A 17,432-nucleotide genomic window follows, 5' to 3' on the forward strand; every position below is an offset into this window, starting at 1 on the left:
AAATTTGTGGAATTTGAATGATATTCTTCTCCCAGAATGTCATACTCAAACACAAAATAAGAGAACAGCCAGACTGAGAGCAAAGGATGAAGAATAGCTCCCCGTGGCACTCAAGGGTATCCTTTTACTGACATGATAAAATCATGACAATTACTGTAGATAACCATCAGCCTACAGGCCTATTGTACACCTAATGCAATGGCCATTATCGTGGACCATCACAATAGACCAAAGCTCGCACACATGCTGATGCACAACTGCAGCCCGTTTATGGCTAAAACAATGGCTGCCAATTTCGACTTCCTTAGAGCCTGTGTCACAATATAAATTATAACCCAGAATTAGGCTGGTACCCAACCAAAGGACACTCAAATGCAGATAAAGTTTTTCTGATAAACCTAATTTTTATTGACAGCTTTGGTCTATATGCCAAGGCGCACCATCTTTTTGAGCCAAGAGCAATGTTTTCCAGTCTGGGCACTGATCAGCTGAAAAGCAAAACATGTAGGAATCTGGAAGAAATAACAAGGCGTAGTCTAGGAGCCGGAAGACTGATGAGACAGGCAAAATTCTACCCTGCAACATAGTGGGGGGAAGCTGAGGATATGGTATCTCTTGCTCTTGTCTCTCGCACAGACAAGGCAAGGTCAGTGTTAAGGTCAGTGGTTGCAGAATAGGAAGTGGGTGGCAACTGAGAGAATATATGGTGGCAGCTGGTTAGGGGAAAAAATAAAGTAAAAAGGAAAGGAGAGAAAAGGCTGATATAAAACAAAGAATGAGCCAGAAGACAGAAAGCACCACTTAGCTGGAGTGTCCAGAGAGGCCTGCTTACTGTACCATTCTTAGCCTCTGGAAGATAAAAAAAAAACTGTCTGAGGCATAGCATATGTACTCATATAAACAAACAGAGAAAGTGAATAAAACTGGGAATACAAGTTCTTCAGGCTAGTAATCCATAGGCTTATTGTGTGTCAGTTTGTCTGTATAGCAACAACAAATGCAGCTGGGTGCATGCATGAGTGTGTCTTAACACCGTTATAAAGAGGAAATCTTGAATGTGTACTGTAAATTTGCATGATAAGCCAGAGAACATGGTGCACAGCTGTCCTGAGGTGGATTCCAACAAAATGGGCTTTAACGTACTTTGACAGAGAATAGAAAAAGATCTGGGGACTGCAAGCTCAAAATCAAACTCACTTTAGAAACAGTGTTGAATTTAAAATGTTCAGCCAATCCAAACTTACATGACTGGGACAGTTTCATGTCCAGTCTCTGTATGGGGAGGGGTATACCACTTCCTCTGTATTGACAAAGCTCTCCAAAAGGCCAACATGCACATCTTTCTCCCCACTGCTGACTGTACAGGTGATAGGATGGCTCCTCGCGGTGCTTTAATGCTACTCGTCATCATTTGTAACACACAGCTCTCTCTGGAGTCGTGCAAAAAGCAGCCGGAACATTCCAGGGAGCAGCAGGGGCATGAGCTTATCTCCCAGCCCAGTGGAGCAGGTAAATGATGTCGTCATCATCCACTTGTGTTGGAGCCTGATTGGTCCACCACCACATGCAAATGGTCTTTTAATACTGAGGTCAAACATGCAAATCAACTTGCTTGGTCTATATTGTAGTTACATTAATTCTGGAAAACTATTGGATCTTCTGTTTATGCAATATTTTGGCATTTACTTGGCATAGTTTTCATATTTTGTAAAACTCAGAGGAACAATCTGTGATCCTTTGGGGTACACCAAGCTATTGTGTAGTACCTTGAGGTGCTTTTGGGCACTTAGTACAAGGAAGGCTTCTTAATGCTTGCAATAGTTTGCAAGCACCGAGGAGCCTTATGAATTTTAGATATTTCAAAAGTCAATATTACAGTTTTAGTTTTTAATAATCTACCTGGAATGCTAGTGTGAAGCCTCTGGCACAGCTTAATTAACTCATCTGTGTAGTTACAGAAGGCATAATGGGGGAGAGAAATCACCAGAACATCCTTCCCACTGATTTGGCTTCAAACAGTTTCTCTTTGTGGTGACAATTGTACACATTCCCAGTAATCCTCACATATCATGATCTGTCAACAATTTTTTTTAATTCAACCACCCTTTGGAAAACATACAAATCAACGATGAGAACAGACATTTTATCTATTAAATTCATCAATTTACAATTTAATAATCCTCTATGGCTGAAATATACTTTTATATGATGCTGAGTTATTCCAGGCAAGATGAAAGAGCAGGTTGACTGCAGTTTGGTGGGTGGTTAATTCCTGAAATAGGACTGTCAATTATGCATGTTTCGGTCTGGCTCTCTCCCTGCAGTCTGAGAGGTGCTTTAGCTCAGCAAAGAAGAAGCAGAAAGGAGAGGACACTAGAGGGAGACAATTTGTTCACATCTGCAGCCTTCTCCACAGCTTTCCTCTGGATTCTGAATTTCACTATAATAGGCCCTCCTGAGAAAAGCAGAGATCACTCAATCCACAGAGATCAATATGAAATCATTCACAAAATACGAAGGATAAAATTACAGCATCTCAAGAGTGTTTGAATAATATCCAGAACAAATTCATGTGATAGAAAATATTTGCTCTGAGCTCCCTTTTAATGTCGAATTAATATACTGTATGTTGGATTATTTCATGTCAGTTCATGCTTAAAACACATGGTGAGCCTTCTGTGTAGTTATGTAAATTGTGTATCAAAATGTAAAATCCCCGTAGACTTCAAGTTTCACTTTAAAATATGTGTCAGTATTAGAAGTAATTTATCATCACTGGTATTTATGTCTCATTTAAAGATTGAAAATTTATTTTGTGTTTCATGCACAGAATATGTGTAGGAATCTGTGGGGAGAAAAGGGGTTTTACACGATCCAAGAACAATTTCTCCAAGGTCAAGTGAAGATTCTGAGGGTGTAACATGATTACTGCAACAGGAAACAGGATGCCTCTTCTCAAAACAGCATCTCATAACACTGTCAACGAGTCTGTTGCTTCTCTCACTTTCTTTTCCCCCTCAGCTCTTTCACACACTATCAATTTTACTTCTCTCTCAATCCCCAAATCCTCCAGTTTTCATGCAAAGGCTTGGTTAGTTACAAGCTTTTTTGCATGCTGAGTTTCCTCTCTATTGAGAAGCAGTTCATCTTTCAGTGCTGCATACAGGCTACAGTTGCACTGATACAACTATATGATTTCAGAAATCTTTGCATTTTCCACTCATCTAAAGCAAATAGTGAATTATGGTTCAACACAGATGCGTTCAATGTACGTAGGATATAAAATTGTGTCTATTTCTTGAAATTCTCCATCCAATCATTAATCAAAACGTCTTCAACGGCTATCACCTTTACAAACGCTTCCAAGCCATGATGATGTTACTGTGCGATCAGCATCACTTTCAAGGAAATGTGTTGATATATACTTTGTAGCAAAATATAACCCTTCCCTTTCCTCCTCACTCAGTACTAAATGCTCAACTGCTCCAAAAGCATAGCTGTCAGAGCGCCTAAAGTTGCTTAAAGAAGGATAAACATTTTAGGCACTTTCAACGGGCAGTGGTGGCTGCTCAGATTAAAGGGGAACTCTAAAAATCTACATGTTTCTCCTTCAATCAGTGTAAAAAAAAAAGATCTAGAGACCCAAACATTGAAGTAGTGCTGGTTATGAGATATGAATGATATTTGCTGAAATATGATATGCTAGTTGACTGTCGTACAAATCTTAGATTTTAAATAGAATAATGTGTGTCTGCTGTGGCATCAGGTTGTTTTAGGTTCAAATCTGGTTCACAATCCTTGATCAGATGTTGTAAAACGTTGCACATATAATGTACCTTTTCTGTCACGTTTGACTTTGCTCTCTTCATGGTATAACAACAGTGAGTAGAAAGGCCATGATAACAATGTTCAAAAAGCAGAATAATTCACAAGCACACCATGAAACCTGGGAGCCCAGTATTTTTATTTGAGCATAAAACAGAAGTTGCTCTTCATGTATTAAATCCACTGTGATTTTTGCACACCTTGTGATGGGCTTTAAAGCCTGTTGTTCCTGAGAGCTCATATTCCACATCAATTTATAACCTCCCTTGCTCTTCTCTCTCTGCAGCTGCATGAGTTGGATGTGATTTTCTTACATTCACATTTTAGGCATATGCTATAGGACACTGCCACACCTTACAGAAAATGCAACACTAAAATAATCTTTAATGTACCGCCAAATGGCACAGGACAGAACAATAGTGCATAGAAGTTAGAATAAGTAATAATGTTTCACACAAGGTGTCATGTTTCCATTTTCCTTGACACTCCTGTGCTACAGGGAATTGTTAGTATGTGGAGTGTCCCCCAACTAGAGTTTTAGCTGTTAAACTGTCAAAAGTGCTGTTAGGTGGGTTTTATCTAAGTCATTGTTTCAAAAACATGCTGCCCAGCCAGATAAGAAATTTCATTCTGGTAGTGCCCTGAACAGTCAGCACAGAGAGGCCTATTCAAAAAAACTTCACTGGATGTGAATAATGAAATAAGATCACTAGTCATGTTTCATGCAGAGCTTGGAATGTTTTGTTGTAAGTATGCTCATGCTAAGTTTAATGAAAACTGTATTTATATAGAATTAATTGTCTGAGTTCTGTGAGCAGTAATCTGGCATGTTTACAAAGAGATGTATTATACATTATTTAAAATATAATTTGTACATGAGTTTTTTTTTTCTTATGTTCTATTGACAGCATACTGTGCAAATAATGTAGATCAAAAAAAAATTCCCACCACAAATGTTATGCATGTTCATTTATTCATTCATTTCTTATCTGCTTCTTCTTCTTCACGGTCATGAGGGGGCAGGGCCAGCTTATCTCCACATACATTGTGCAGAGGGCAGGGCGGGCAGCTCAATACAGGTCATCTACATGAAAGGATCCATAATTACTCCACCACATGTATGAATATCATACTTTATTGATCCCCATAGAAAACATATATATATAAATAGCAGTTAAAGGTCAGCTACAGAGATTCAGTATCTTGCTCAGGGACCTTTTCCACAGGATTTTAACCTGCTTGAACACAGATTTTATGGCTCAAGAGACTTTCTCTAATAATCAGCCCAACTCACTGCCTAAAACTGGGCACCTTTTAGTACATTTAAAAATCTGATCTTCTGTGTATTCTGAGCTGTATTTGAAAATATTCAGCGTAACTTGTTTTAACTTAATATGTAACATATGTTAATAAATACAGACTTGCATTGTTGTTACTATAGCATGATTGTATCGGTTACGTTTTAAGCTGAGAGGCCCATTAAATGCACATCTAGTAATACATAACAAATATAAATGCACTAACAAAAATTCACCTCTTACTGGCAAAATGTATGGTATATCACTTTGCAATGATACTGTTAGCTACCATAAAAAAAGCTATACAGTGTTTCTGGGGATATAACCATAGCAATCAGGATTATTTAAATATTATTAAATAGGAATTGCCCTACTTTTTGATTCTTTCTGAGGGACTATATTGCATGGCGGAAGAATAGCAAATTATTGTAATTAATATAAAAAATAGGCTGCTGCTTTGTAAATGTTCACTTTTCAGTTGAATAATAGCATGTAAACATTTCTAATTAAGAATAATATATACGTTTTTTTTTTTTTACAGTTGTATGTGTCCACTGATTTAGAAGAGCAATAAGCCACTTTCACCTCTAGTGGCTTATTGCTTAATTAAATGACAAATCGGAGGATTGGTTTGCAGATTGCCTGAATTGACGTCAATTGGATTGGTTAGGTGACAGAGGCAGGCTCCGCCCCCTGTGGGCCAAGGTAGCGCATGCTGAGAGAGGGAGGAGGGAGCAGGGGGCTGAGCTGATCCCACGTGTGACGCTTTCATTCCCGGCTCAGTAATATTCTCATAGCGGGGCTTTGCATATCTCCTGCCGTATCTGTGTGTGTCTGTCACTGTGACTGTAGTCCCAGCCTATAGTTTGAAATAGATATGGAAGGAGACGGGAGTCAAGCCACATCCGGAAGCCTAAATGATTCACAACATGACCCGGGGTAAGAATCTTTCCAAATGTAATCCTAAGGTACGATTTTTTTCATGTTACAACATCTTGGAAAGGACTTCGACTGCCGTGCTGGATTCGTCCCCACAGTACGCACTTAAACCGTGCACGGGTCCGTTTCCAGATGCAGTTTTAAAGACCTGAGCTTTGTAGCAAGAGTGGCCTCCACCGTTCATGTAGATAGAATATAATTACTAAGCGCGAATGTGTTTTCATAGTCGTCCTTTATCCTTTAAGGTCGCTTTTAGAAGTAGTTAGTCGTCAAAATGGCCGAACTGACATCTGGACTCACTTCTGTTGTGTTTTCCCCTTACAGTAAAATGTTTATCGGTGGCCTCAGCTGGCAAACCTCACCAGGTGAGACTGTTATTCTCTTTTACACCATATCCAGTATTTCTTGTTGTTTTTGTCGCTGTGACTGAGTGCTCGTTGTAGCTGCTGACGGTGTATGTGCGAATATGCACTGTGCAGTAGTGTACTGTATGGGATATCTCACTAGTGTGTGCGCACGATGTTATTTTTGATCTCCGTCCATCTGAAGTCCTCTATTCGACCCCTATGCGCATCGCGGGGTGTTTTTGAAATACAGTGACAACAGCATGCCCATATGTTTCTGTCAAATGACCCGACATATTTTCTCTGTTCACAGACAGCCTTAGAGACTATTTTAGTAAATTCGGAGAAATAAGAGAATGTATGGTGATGAGAGACCCCACGACAAAACGCTCAAGGTAAATATAGGGCTTTTCTACTTTTCCTTCCCAGTGCATGTAGCGATATCGCTTACTTTGTCCGTGTTTAGTATTAATCCAGCGTGTATGTGTGTCTCTGTGTCCGCGCGCGCATGTGTTCGTGTGTGTCTCTGTGTGCGCGCGCCTGCGTGTGGTTTCACAGCAAGCTAGATAAGCTTAAATGCTCACTGCTGTAAAGCTGCAGCCGAATGCAATTTGACATTGACTTTGTGACTGCACCACAATGTTGGTGTAGTGTCGTCTCATATTGTAACATACCAAATACTGATCAGCATTGTCCTCAGTTTCTGTTTCAAATCTGCTGCAGGACGTCCATAATGTGGATTTTAAATAAATTTACAAAGAAATATTTAAACAATAATAAGGTCATAGGAATATTATGCCTATTTTTATGCAGTTTATTTGGCAAGTCGCAATATTTTTTCATAATTTGTATTTGGAGGAAACAAAATGTATTGTAATTTTTGGTTTTGTATGTATGCATTGTAACATTGTTGTTGTTTTCGTCTTTTTGTCTTTGTTTTGCAGAGGATTTGGGTTTGTTACGTTTACAGATGCTGCCAGTGTAGATAAAGTCTTAGCCCAACAACACCATGAATTAGACTCAAAGACGGTGAGTTAATTTTATCTACACTTATATAAGTGTTTATTTCTTGTTTTGTGTTTGCACTATTCTGCCCTGCCATTACTGTGTGACTTTTTACTGCCTGAGGCCTTGTGGGGAAACACCTCTTAGGTTAACAGGCTGTATGGATCAAGGTCACGTATAAAGGCTAATTGTATGATGGTCGCTTCAACACTAAGCTTAGCAATAAAACACAACTCCAGGGTGAATATTATATGTGTTCACTTTCACTTCTCTGGATGAATGGGGCTGACACACCCCCTTCTACGCAGCAGCCACACATGTGCACATATCTCATGTGCCACTGAAGTGCGTGCTGTCTCAGGCCTGCTGCCTCGCTGCTGTTTGACCCAGCAGATATTGCATTGTTTCACGCCTGATGCACTAACACTGTAAGTGTGGAAAAACAGGTTTGAAACAACACTTCCCAAACAAATATTGCCCTGATGTCAAAAACAGAGTTCTGTATTTGTGAGTAAACTAAAGATGTTATTCAAACTAATGTACTTACATAGTTACTATAATGTAAAATTATTTGATTATAGAAATGTAACAGTGTATCAGCTATCCATGACCTTTTATAAACGCATGTTTAGTTAAAAAAATCGTCTGAATGTACTTCCATATATGAGGCAATTGATGCACAGACATACACTAACACTAGACAACACACAAAACTTTTATTATTAACTATTGTGGATTCTAGTGCTAGTAGATGAATAATTAAAGATGCTGGTCATTTTTGAGAGATGTCTTATAGTGATGGATTAGACAGGGTTCAACTGAAATTATATTTGTCTGGGATTTCTTCTCGGCATGTGGTAATATCCAGATATGCCAGCATAGTTTTGGAAATGGAATAGTGCATGTTGAGGAAACATACTGTGTGTGTGCTACCCCGGGTGAAGGCGATTCTAGATGGAGGAATATTTTTAAGGATTTTGAAAGGCAAATAGATTGTACTTCAGGTGGCAGTATATAATAAGGATACTCTGAAATCTCCAAATCTGCATAGGATATGGCAAGTAATGTAAATGTAAGATTTGTTGTTCATTGTAATCATATTCTTGAGCACTAGAGTGATTGGCACAGAGCTGAGAAAACCTTCCTTTTGTTGTTATTTATATTCTTTCAACTGCAAAGTTTGTAGTAATGTGGCTGCTCTTTTTTTATTAGGGAGCTCAGAGTTTTCTGGCCAGTTTTCAGAACAGCTCAGTGATGGAGGCATTACTTCTCCAAATGGGCTTATGGTTTTAGTATTCTAGTGATCTAAAAATTAGGTATTTTACAAGAAAGACAAAAAAAAAATTGACAAAATTATTGATAACACTAAGTCAAAACACATTAGGGAGCAAAAACATTGAGGGCATACTGTGGTAAGATTATTAGCCCCCCCACCCCACCCATCAGATCCTTCCTGTTACGTATTTCGTAGATGCATTTTATGTTATGTCTTAAGCTCTATCAGCTCTTTTATTGTGTTATGGGAAGAAGGGTGATAACTACATACAACGGTCCTTCTGTTGTGAAACAGTGAATATAGAGAGAAGACAAGGTTCTTGGCAGTGAATTGACCAATAAGTACGACTGATGGCTTCAGAACTTGCAAACATCTGTAAAGGGGAGTACGTAGAAGCAGGTTAAGGGGCTGCTTGAAGAGCTAACGATACAAAAATACTTTGATGCAGAATCTAGAGCAGTTTGATAACTTCAAGCTTGGCATTTTGAATGAACAAGTTTGTGACAGCTTGACTGTATGTCTCTCACACACACATTAAAGGTCGGGGATACGTGTGAGGGAGGGTTGCAGATAAAAATATACTTACACCTGGGAGTTGGCCTGTACAGCTCCAGTCTTTTACTAATGCCCGATAAATGGAGCAGTTGTTGGTTCAATGGCTTGCCTGAAGGCACTTTGTGAGAAGTGGCAGCAGGAAACAGTTAAATTCCCAGTATATTTTTAATTATTCTGTTAAGATATATCATTGGATGTAACTTGATGACCTCCTGCTCATACCACAGTCTCAAACCACTGCTACTTCTATGTTGCAACTGACTTATTGATTGCAAAATGGTTTTTTCACCCGTAAGAAAAAGTTTTTTTTTCTTCTTATTTTAATGTTACCAAACCTTCGCCTGCAGCTCATACATAACATCATTATCAAAATGTAAAATATTGTTGGCCTATTTTCTTATGTATTATGACATCCAATCATAATTTTCTCTGAATTGTGGCCTTAGTGCACAGGCACAGCAAAGTTCTCTAAACTTATTGCACATCTGTACTCACCTGATTGGCAAGTAACTTCAGGCTTGTTGTGAAACTTTCCTTTTTATTATATTTATCATTACTTCTGTCAGGTATTATCTTTCCTGAAAAAACTACGTTTTGGAAGTGTATTTTCATTTGAAAATGTTTTGTTATAAAAAGTATTGTTGGTGCTTTTTAAAAATGTATTTATTAGATAGCATGCAGTAGAGAGCTGACAGGAAATGGGGGGAGAGAAGCCTGGCTGGATTCCATCAGAGGACGTTGTGATTACATGGTCAGCGTCTTAAACCCTTAGGCCACCAGGCTGCCTCAGATTTAATTTTAATGACCATTAATATAATCATATTGGATGTTGACTATATTTAAAAAGTTATGGAGCCAAATTAGATTTGCATTTCTGCCTGGCGTTAATGAAACAAATTTTTTTGTGTCTGATTTATTTGTTTTGTTTCCATGGCCATGTATATTGATGATACTGATCTTGTAATAATAGTGATACCTAATGGCTTAGTCATAATAAACAACAAAGAAAGCCATGTTAGGTTTTTTTGCTGGACATTCTTGTAATCGGATGAGTGTTTTATAGTGTAATTGACATACTAAAGACCCAATTGACTCACATACATGCAGAAATTGATATTTCCCAGCTTCTAATGTGCTGTTGTTTATCCGTCAGCGTGCAATAGAAGATTACAAACCTAAGGCAGCTGTCTGCGTTGTTTTCTTCAATATTAGTCATTGAGCTTTATCTACCTTGCTGTTGTATATCTTAGCATTAATACTATCAAGATTGCATTAGGATCTATCATATCTCTTATAAAGTTGCTCAGCACTAATGGAAAGAATGAACCGGTCCAGCAAACATGGATGGTTCTTGATGTGTTTGCAGATGTTGGTTTGATACAAGCCCCCTACTTTTGCAGCGCTTGAATAAATCCTTAACAGTATCTTTGTCCCTAGTAACCTTGAAAGGAGTGAGTGGCTGGAGGTGCTGTGACTGAACAGGTTGAGTCATATTATTTGTACCGGGAAAGTGGAAATCTTACCTAATTTCCATTTTTTGTTTGTTTGTTTATCTCATTTTTATTTTACAGATATAGTTGGATGTGTGTATTAAATCAGTGTGGCTTTGGTATTCTGACACAAACACTTTTCATACTTTGATCACACTAATACCTCACAAAGCATTTCAGTATGGATCATCATTTTATAACATTTCCCTGTAGTTGAGGTTAAAAGAGCTATAGAATCAATGTAACTTCCACCAGGATGAGCGAAGATACCATACCAGACACCATCACAGTCTTCCACTTCTTCTTTTTTTGGTATTGTTTTCTTTTTGCCTTTTGTCCGGTTATGAAAACACTCAGACTAGGATGAATGTGAATGAGACATATGGGGAAGCACAGCCTGGGGCTTCAAAACACACATGCTGGTAATTCAGAACATATTTACCATTTTTCATGATGCTTTGTTCAGTTTAGAAATATGCAACTCATAGCATCTGTTCCTGAAGATGTTTCAAGGCAGGTCGGTATGAACAGGGGAGATCATAGTACATGATTTTGCATTTGAGAAGTAACAGTTGAAAGCTTAACAAGGCAGTAGATTGATTCCAGGTTGGCATTTGTTATTGTTTTATGTAGTAGCACTTACAGTAACAGTTTTAAAATACAATTTGATAAAATATTTATCACAGCTAGGTGACCTACCAAAGGTTATATTTGAATGTAAAATATGAATTTGTCCATGACAGTGTCCATCATAGTTTAAACAGCATAAACATGGTTTCAATCTTATTGGTTTTTTTTGTAAAATAAACACATTCTATTCGGTCCTGGGGTAATTCCAGCCTTTGAGTGATTCCATGTCAACCTATACTCGCAGTTCTGATGTTTTAGGTGAGACAACCCAAGAGGAAAGGACAAGAAAAGGCATGGATGAGCAGCTGTTCTGGGCAGATCGAAATCGTATTCATCACATAAGATTTTCGAAATAAAGTCAAATCAGTGAGCTAAACTCTGACTTGCTGTTGTTTAAGTATAGCAGGTGCTCTGTCTTCTGCAGTTAATTATGGCTGAAGGCGTTATTAGTTCATGCTGTATCTGTCTCTTGTCGGTACATGCAGAACATCAGATGTTTGTCAAGGCAGTAATGTAATATCTTGTGTAATGCCAGTGAATCTGGATCATACTCCATAATGGTGTAGCATATTTTTAAGAAGAAAAAAAGAGATGGCCAATTGGCTTGTTGAGCGTGACGTTGGTAAAATTCTCGTTATTGATTTGAAGAGCGTAACAAACTACCTTTCCAAGGTGTTATTCCAGCACAAAAATCAGTAAAGATTGACAGCACAGATATGAAACATTTATGTTTTAATTTCTTGTCTATTTCGTTGGTATCACACACGCACACCTGTAGACCTGCTGACACACTTAAGTTGGGAGAAGCTGCAAGCTTTGATAAGCCTTTTCCGTTTAGCTTAAACACCACATCATCATGCTAGTGTAGATATGTCTTAAGAGAGAGGAAGAGAGTTTACCCAGGAGCTGCATTAATATATGAAATCCTTTTGTAAGATGTGAACTTATGATATATGCTGTTTCTCTGCCCTGATCTCCCACAGTCGCATGCAGAATTGGCCCTCAGAGACCCTGTAGTAAAAGGATGTGGAAGATAAAAGATGGTGGGCAGGGGGGGGGGATTCCTCTTGGTCTGTTCTCATTTAATACGTTGACATATCAGGTTGTATGATGTCTTCAGGAAATCCACTTTTGTTATGTGTGAGATCATGTTTCATCCTATATAACAAAGGTGTATCGAAACAATTAATATGAAAAAGTCTTGTTGGCGTGATGTAAAGAGGGTATAAGGTGAGCAAATACTTAAATGTGCTCCACTGGAGAGGCCAGTTTTGCCTTCGAGTGAGGAAAAAGCCCTTGACACAGACTACAGCTGTGTGCGATACTTCACCAGTAGTGCATCTTTAGCATGTCACTAGTCATGCCCTTGTGAACTGAACTGTGTAAACTTGGTTAGATACTTAAGATTTATCTGAGATACCCACATTACAAAACACACACATACCGTGATTGCAGAGCCCTTTGAAAATGACATCACATTAGTGGCTGCCAGTCAACTGTACATAAGAGGTACTGCTACCATAAGATGGTTACAATAATTTAATCAATGGAAAAAGGACCCTATACGTCCTACATACAGTTGTAATTAACAGATGCTGGTAATAATCATAGTTTAATCGTACTTGTAAAAATAAGATATTTGTCTATATATAGTATTTCCTAGAGCCCCAGGTGATGTCATGAAATATCTGGTTTTGTCTGACCAACAGTCCAAAATCCAAAATATTCAATTAACTACAATGTCAAGACAATGAACATCAGCTAAATTTCACATTGAGAAGTTTAACTAGAGAATGTTTGGTTTTTCTAACATAAAAATAACAAACATTTCTAAAAATAACTTACTAATTAATTTACTGTCAGTCTAATCTTTGCAGCTCTACATTATACCGTCAATTACAGTCATTCAGTCAATCACGATATGACATTTTGGCCATATCGTCCAGCCCTACCTGTGTTTGGACCAGTCAGGTGTGTTAAAGTCCTATTGCTTCTACTATGCAACATGTAAAAGACCCTGCTTATAACAACAAGACAACAACAGTGGGCGTCATCACTAGATTGTCTATGCTGTTGTGCATCAGTCAAGTCAATCCAAGTAAAGTTTATTTCTATGCTCTTAAATTAATTTTACAGTCCAAATGACCTTCATACTTCCACAGTATGAAAACAGTAAACAAAAGGTAAATTCCCGGTGATTACCTGCTTAATAGTGCTGGCTTCCCTCGTTTGAGCAGCTAATCTTGCAACCAATAAAACGTAGTGTTCAAATGTAGAGCACATTCATATTCATAGCAGATTGTTCATTCATCTCAAAGTCAGGTTTCTAAATATCTATGTGCTGTTTAGTTTGTATGCATTGCTTGTGATGTTTTCATGATAAAGACACTTTCTAGAGGGGGGTTAATAAAATACTTTTTACTGCTTCTAGATGATAACCAAACAGCTACAGCTGGATGGGAGGTCTAGCTTTCTACACTACAGTTATGTGTCTTCAATTTATGACGGTGAATACGCTACAGGAATTATTTCGTCCTGAAGTGTTTTAATGTGCTTTTTGGTATACGTTCCCTACAAATTGTCTTCTCTACTTCTACATCAGCTTGTGATTTGTTCCCAGAATCCACTTCAACAAACCACAGAGAGTATGCCTAAACTTGTTGCATTCAGCTGATGTTGGTGGAAAATGCGAAAATAGTAAGGACAAGGGAGTGTTTTTTCCCAACCCATTAAGAAAAGTACTTTCTGAAAAACAAAATGGACCAAAACATGCAAGTTAAATCACTAATAGTTTTTAAAAAAAATTTTTTTATAAAAAAAATAAAAAATAAAAAATAAATAATAATAATAATAATAATAAATAACTGAAACAAGTGCACTACCTAGGTCCAGTTGACTGATCCACAACCTGATGGTATGTGTGTTACATAACAAAAATGTCTCAGGAAGGAAGTATTAGATGAAACCGAGACAACATAATCTCTGGTTCAGTGGTACGATTAGTCAGTGGAAAGGGTAATGCATATTTTAGCTCTTGGCCATAAGTATGAAGGCACATTCTACATAAAAATCACATGCACATGAATATGTAAACCAAAGGGAAACAATTGCTACCTCTCCCCTCCTCATACTTTCAAATTTCTCAAAGGAGTCATTCATCATACATTGTGACCTAAAAAGGTGCTGCTACAGCATTTCTCAGAAGGACTGGTTAGTAAGTCCTCACTGCCTAATTTGGTTGCATTGCTCTGAGTGTGATTTAAACAATCTTCAGTATCATAGCCTCATATTTAACACGATTCTGTGCATATAATTGTCTGTTTTTGATACTTCTAATATTTTAAACTGACAGAAAACTATATGACCTCCATTGCTGCTGTGTTTAAGTGCTCTCTTGTGCATGTTGAAACTAGACGCTTCTTAGTGAATAGGAATTCTCAGCAGGACAGAAAAATAATTAGTTTATGCAGTATGATGAAATGAGGTTTGATATGTTTTGTATAGGCTTAAAAAGTAAGATACATTACCAAGTATAGGACTTTGGTATTCAAAGCATAATGTGTTGTCTTTTCTCAAATAGGGTGCACAAAATAATTGAGTTTGAATTGGTTATGCCTGGGGCTAAGTGCTAAAACAAATCTTTAAATGAAATTCATTACAAGCAGGGTTGCCATACCCAGGTGTTATTGAATTCATTTCTCATTTTGACCTGATTTAGAAAGATAACAGTAATAACTGAGACTGACAGAAAAGATGACAATGACATTGCACATCATGAGTTTCCCTTAAAACACATTAAAATGTAGTCAGTCTCATAGGCTTAATTGATCAGTGCAGATGGTGTCTTTTGTTCTTGTGCTCCTTGATTCATTTTCTTTCTATTGTTTTTTCTCAGCAGGAAGAGATATCTTTTTCTTAAATAAATCCATCTGTGCTGCAGGAGAAACTTATGAATGCATAGAATTGGTACACTAATTGTAAATACTTCAGTATAACACATGGCAAAATATGGCACATGAAATGATTTTCTATTAAACACAGTGAGTAATATTAATGCACAAAGAAAATTGTATCTGTTAATTTTTTGGGGAAATTCTCTTTTTAAAATTCATTGGTATCCAGGCAAAGGAAATTTAGGATAACATAGCTGTTTGAGGTAGTTCCTTATTGTAAGTGCAAGGTTGATGAGACCCTCCAGCACATACCTTCATGCCAGTGAAATTAACAAGGAAAATGAAGCTAATGAGATAACAAGCACAAGATGGAGAAACAGGCTGATCTGACGCATCCTCCTGGTTATTTGGCAATATCTGGAGGCGTCACCAGCCTCAGACTCTCATTTTCTCCCTGTCATATTCAATCAGCAATTCCTGCCTAAAATAAAAGCAAGTCTCTGCTGCAACCATGACCATCAGAATGATTGTGTGGCTGGCCTCCACACTAACTTTATTTTTTATAACAGTTGTGGTTCTTTTTTAGTATATATCAGTTGGCAGCACCAACAGATCATTTGGTAGCACCATTGTCTTGGTCTGGAGACTAATTCACACACAGTAATTAGCAGTAATCAATATGTGGTTTCCTAAAGTTCCTTGCCCAATGCAATGAATGTTGTGCCGAGAATGTGTCATTGAGCTCCATCAATTGTAGATAATTTGCTAGAGTAAGGAATGAGGTCAGTGATATTGGCCAGCTCTCTTCAAATCCTCATAACAAATTTTGTACTGCTGTTAGTCAGTGTGCAAGATATAAATTGTTGAAGTGAATGCTATTTTATTTTTAATCTAAAGGTCTGCCCAGTGACAATCCTGACAAACTTACTTAACTAGGAATCAAAGCAGATATTGAGCCAAATCTCTGCACCAGTGTAATTAATAAGGGGCCACGTTACGTAATAGGCCAACAGTAAATTTAAATGATTGGCTGTTTTAGAGTAGGGATTAATGTACTGACTAATAAGGTTCTGTTGTTGCATTGTGCATTTAATAGAAGTTTACAAATGAACTGGTCAGGGGGAACATACACTGAACTGATTTTAATAGTATTCAAGTGCAACATGACTACATAATATAGTACATCACATTTTCTATCAGTTGTTTTATTTGCTTCCAAGTTATCAAAGCTGGTGCACATTCTTGCAAGAAAATGTGCATATCATGAAAAAAGATTGTAGGATATTAAACTACACATAACCTGGCGACAGGACCATAATGGTCCTTCCTTTCCTTAGTGAAAATAACCTTAACCAGAGTGGGGGACAGGGAAAAACATGACGTCAGATTTGACAAAAGTCAAAAGTGATTTAGCAGACCCATTGTGTTACAAAAATTCCTTTTTTCTCTGTTCTTATCATCACTTTTGTTGGGTCATTCATGTGCACTTAATTTGTAATAGCAATAATTTTGACAGCTCTTGAATGCAGTTTTAGTTTCTGAAAATGCTTCTCAAATTTTAAAGCAGACTATTTCACCACAGGCCGATTATGCAGCTTTTGTAAATCTTAATGGCTCCCATAAATGGCTATTATTGTGAGTTGAAAATATAAAATTTTAATACAGTAAGTTTTGAATATATATATATATATATATATATATATATATATATATAAAAAATAGTAGTATTTATTCATGACCATAAAGGATTTTATAATGTGACTTTGTGAATGGTTGCACTTTGTGGGCTCAGACTTTTACAAACATTTTTCAACACCTGTCCATTGCCTTAAAATATTACAGCCTTTCTTTTAACAACAATTTTACTATTCTTTTCTCATTCTCAGATTGATCCTAAGGTTGCCTTTCCTCGTCGCGCCCAGCCTAAGGTAAGAATAAATTGGTCACTAACCCTGCTCAAAGAAAATTATTATGTCTCATGTCACTAGCTTACCTAATTTTGTGTGCTCACACAGCAGATACAAAGAGGCAGTGGTTGTCTGTTTATTATTGTAGAGAAATACCTAAGCTGGCTCCATTGCTCTCAGCTTGTCTATGCTGTTTTACCAAAGCAATTAAAGTTGGACATATTAGACTTAAAGGAAATTTTCAGCATGATTGAGATTATGTTGTTTTTT

The 17,432-nt window shown here is 37.5% G+C and overlaps 1 protein-coding gene across 12 annotated transcripts in view; it reads left to right on the forward strand.

The window, feature by feature from the left end:
- The first annotated feature begins 5,852 nt into the window (after nt 1-5,852).
- The window catches only part of LOC122887872 (RNA-binding protein Musashi homolog 2), a 239,742-nt gene continuing 228,162 nt past the window's right edge, over nt 5,853-17,432 (forward strand). For 4 of the 12 annotated variants that reach the window (XM_044221504.1, XM_044221509.1, XM_044221506.1 and 1 more), the window contains exons 1-5: nt 5,853-6,062; nt 6,387-6,427; nt 6,720-6,801; nt 7,351-7,435; nt 17,142-17,183. In XM_044221504.1, the coding sequence (XP_044077439.1) occupies nt 6,001-6,062; nt 6,387-6,427; nt 6,720-6,801; nt 7,351-7,435; nt 17,142-17,183 (312 nt within the window). In that variant the 5' untranslated portion in view covers nt 5,853-6,000. The remainder of the gene's footprint in view (nt 6,063-6,386; nt 6,428-6,719; nt 6,802-7,350; nt 7,436-17,141; nt 17,184-17,432) is intronic. The other 8 variants (XM_044221501.1, XM_044221502.1, XM_044221505.1 and 5 more) reach the window with 3 other exon arrangements.

Source organism: Siniperca chuatsi, linkage group LG14 (assembly GCF_020085105.1).
Source record: "Siniperca chuatsi isolate FFG_IHB_CAS linkage group LG14, ASM2008510v1, whole genome shotgun sequence".
Taxonomy (NCBI): domain Eukaryota; kingdom Metazoa; phylum Chordata; class Actinopteri; order Centrarchiformes; family Sinipercidae; genus Siniperca; species Siniperca chuatsi.